At 46.1% G+C, this 2,149-nt stretch overlaps 1 protein-coding gene across 1 annotated transcript; it reads left to right on the top strand.

The window, feature by feature from the left end:
• Positions 1-620: 620 nt before the first annotated feature.
• On the top strand, positions 621-1,172 carry LOC104943691 (RING finger protein unkempt homolog; the record flags this gene model as incomplete). The annotated part of the gene is made up of 2 exons (XM_010769147.1): positions 621-842; positions 979-1,172. Coding segments are annotated over 2 exons (416 nt in total), but the record flags the coding sequence as incomplete, so codon positions are not given.
• Positions 1,173-2,149: the final 977 nt, after the last annotated feature.

The following is a 2,149-nucleotide window of genomic DNA, read 5'->3' as shown; positions in this document are numbered from 1 at the left end:
CTTTTAAAATGTGTGTTTTCTGAATGGAGATCGGCTAAGCTAACGCAGTATATGCTCCGACCCTCCACACTCACAACAACGGCCTACAGACAGAAATAAACCAGCGACTGTATTCTCCATGACACAGACAGTCTGTGGTTTGGACTTGTTTAACTTTGGTCTAGTTTCTGAACAGATATGAGGAGCTGTGAGCTCTGAGTGCTAAGAGCTAACGGCTGATTTTGGTTTTGTGGTTCGCATTGAAGATGACGTCACGGCAGTTTTACGCAGCGTCGTTCCGCCCGCCGAACGCCCCGCCTACACTGGGTTACTATAGTTACTACCCCTGTTACTAAACTGTAATGGAAACGCAGCATAAAGTGAGCCTGGCCTACCGAGGCCTAACCATACCGAACCAAGCCGTGCGAGGCCCTGCAGTGGAAAAGCGCCAAAATGTTCGCTCACTATATTCATGCTCTTCTGGATCCAGTCAAATCTGCTTTGAGATGATCTTCTTTATCCTCGTACCTCTTCCCAGAACACCTTCATCTTTCTGATATGCTTTTCTCCTTTCTACATATTTTTAGCTGCTGCTAGTCAATTAAAACTGATTGTTTCTATTAACAACTCCAACCTTTGAGAAACACAACTCATTATTGTTTGTCTCTTTTCTCCAGGAGGTAGCCAGTTCCAGAGTTCAGCTCCAGTAAATATCCCGGGATCCTTTAGCAGCTCCGCCCCTTTTAGCTCGCCTTCGCCTTCTCCACCAATCAGGACGCACTCTTCGCCTTTCTTCTCCACGCCCCTCTCACAGCCCAGCCAATCAGAGAGCACCTTCCTGGGACCGTCGCACAGCTCGTTAGGTTGGTGGAAATATAAATGTCTTGTATTTTATTTAGTCTTCTCCTGCAACCCCAAGGGAACGCCTGAGCAGAACATGTCCTCTTTTAGGTTTTGAAGTGAAAAGTTAATCTACATTTCTATCCCTTCTGCCTGCAGGTCTGAATGGTATGAGCAGTAATATCTGGGAGCACTTCCCCTCGGGGCGGGGCTCTCCGGGGACCCCCCCCACGCTGCTGTCTTCAGGGCCGTGTGCAGAAACCCCTCGTCTGAAGCAGGAGCTGGAGGAGGCGCAGAGGGCGCTGAAGCAGTGGAGCCACAGCTGGAGGCACTCAGCTCAGGTGGGTAGGTAGTGGGGCGAGAGGGAGAGAAACAGCCACAAGGTTTAACTTTATACTAAAGATAAATTATTCGGTAGGTATTTTATGTCTTTTCTTTTATCCTATCAAGCCTAAGAAAATGCAAAAATCTTAAAGGTCCCATGTCATGCCTTTCTGGTTATTACCCGTCCCCTTGTCTGTTAGGTAGCTTTCTCTGCATGTAAGCGGGTCACAAACCCTCAAAGTACACCCTGAGTAAAACTCCCCAGAACGCCTCGTTGGATATTTCTCTTTTTCGTCCTGGGTCCAGTGACGTGACCATACCCAAATGGACCAATCCCTCAGCACCCCCCCTTCCCGCGTCCATGAGTTCCACGGTGTCTCGCTGACCCCACGCAGCAAGCAGGAAACAACACCAGTAACCAGCTCACACTGTCCGCTCCACACAGCGAGCCCCCCAACGTCCCGCCAACACGGCACCCAGACTAGGGTTGCATATCGTTGACTTTTTTACGATACCGATACCACTGAACGATACCCATACTCAACCGATACATATCGTGATACTTTGAAAATGTATCATCCCACAATTACTCCCATGAAGCGCTTTACGATATAGTTAACATGTCAAATGAATATTACATTCAATTGTGGGACTTCTTGGACCTTTTAGTAGGCTACTGAACAAACAATGAAAAATACATTAAAGATATGAAGAAAACCGATTATGGAATATCTTTTGATAACACCCGCCATCAGCTGTGCCGCGTGAATAGCACATCTTGTCAATGCAAACAGACCGTTATAGCACCGTTATAATTAATGTTAAACCTGAGATTCGACTAGAGAACAAATAAATAAAGAATAATGGTCATGAGATCTCGGCATTGCACAAACAAACAAATCTCATCTTTAAAATCAACATTTGCCTTCACTGGTGAGAGAAAACAAATCCCATCAGTTCATTTGTGGGACTTACCTTTCTAGTATTGAACAAACAATGAAAAATA

This window comes from Notothenia coriiceps, unplaced genomic scaffold (assembly GCF_000735185.1).
Source record: "Notothenia coriiceps isolate Sejong01 unplaced genomic scaffold, NC01 NC01_scaffold00006579, whole genome shotgun sequence".
Classification (NCBI taxonomy): domain Eukaryota; kingdom Metazoa; phylum Chordata; class Actinopteri; order Perciformes; family Nototheniidae; genus Notothenia; species Notothenia coriiceps.
Note: the sequence above shows the minus strand (reverse complement) of the source record. Positions and strands in the feature narration are given on the sequence as shown.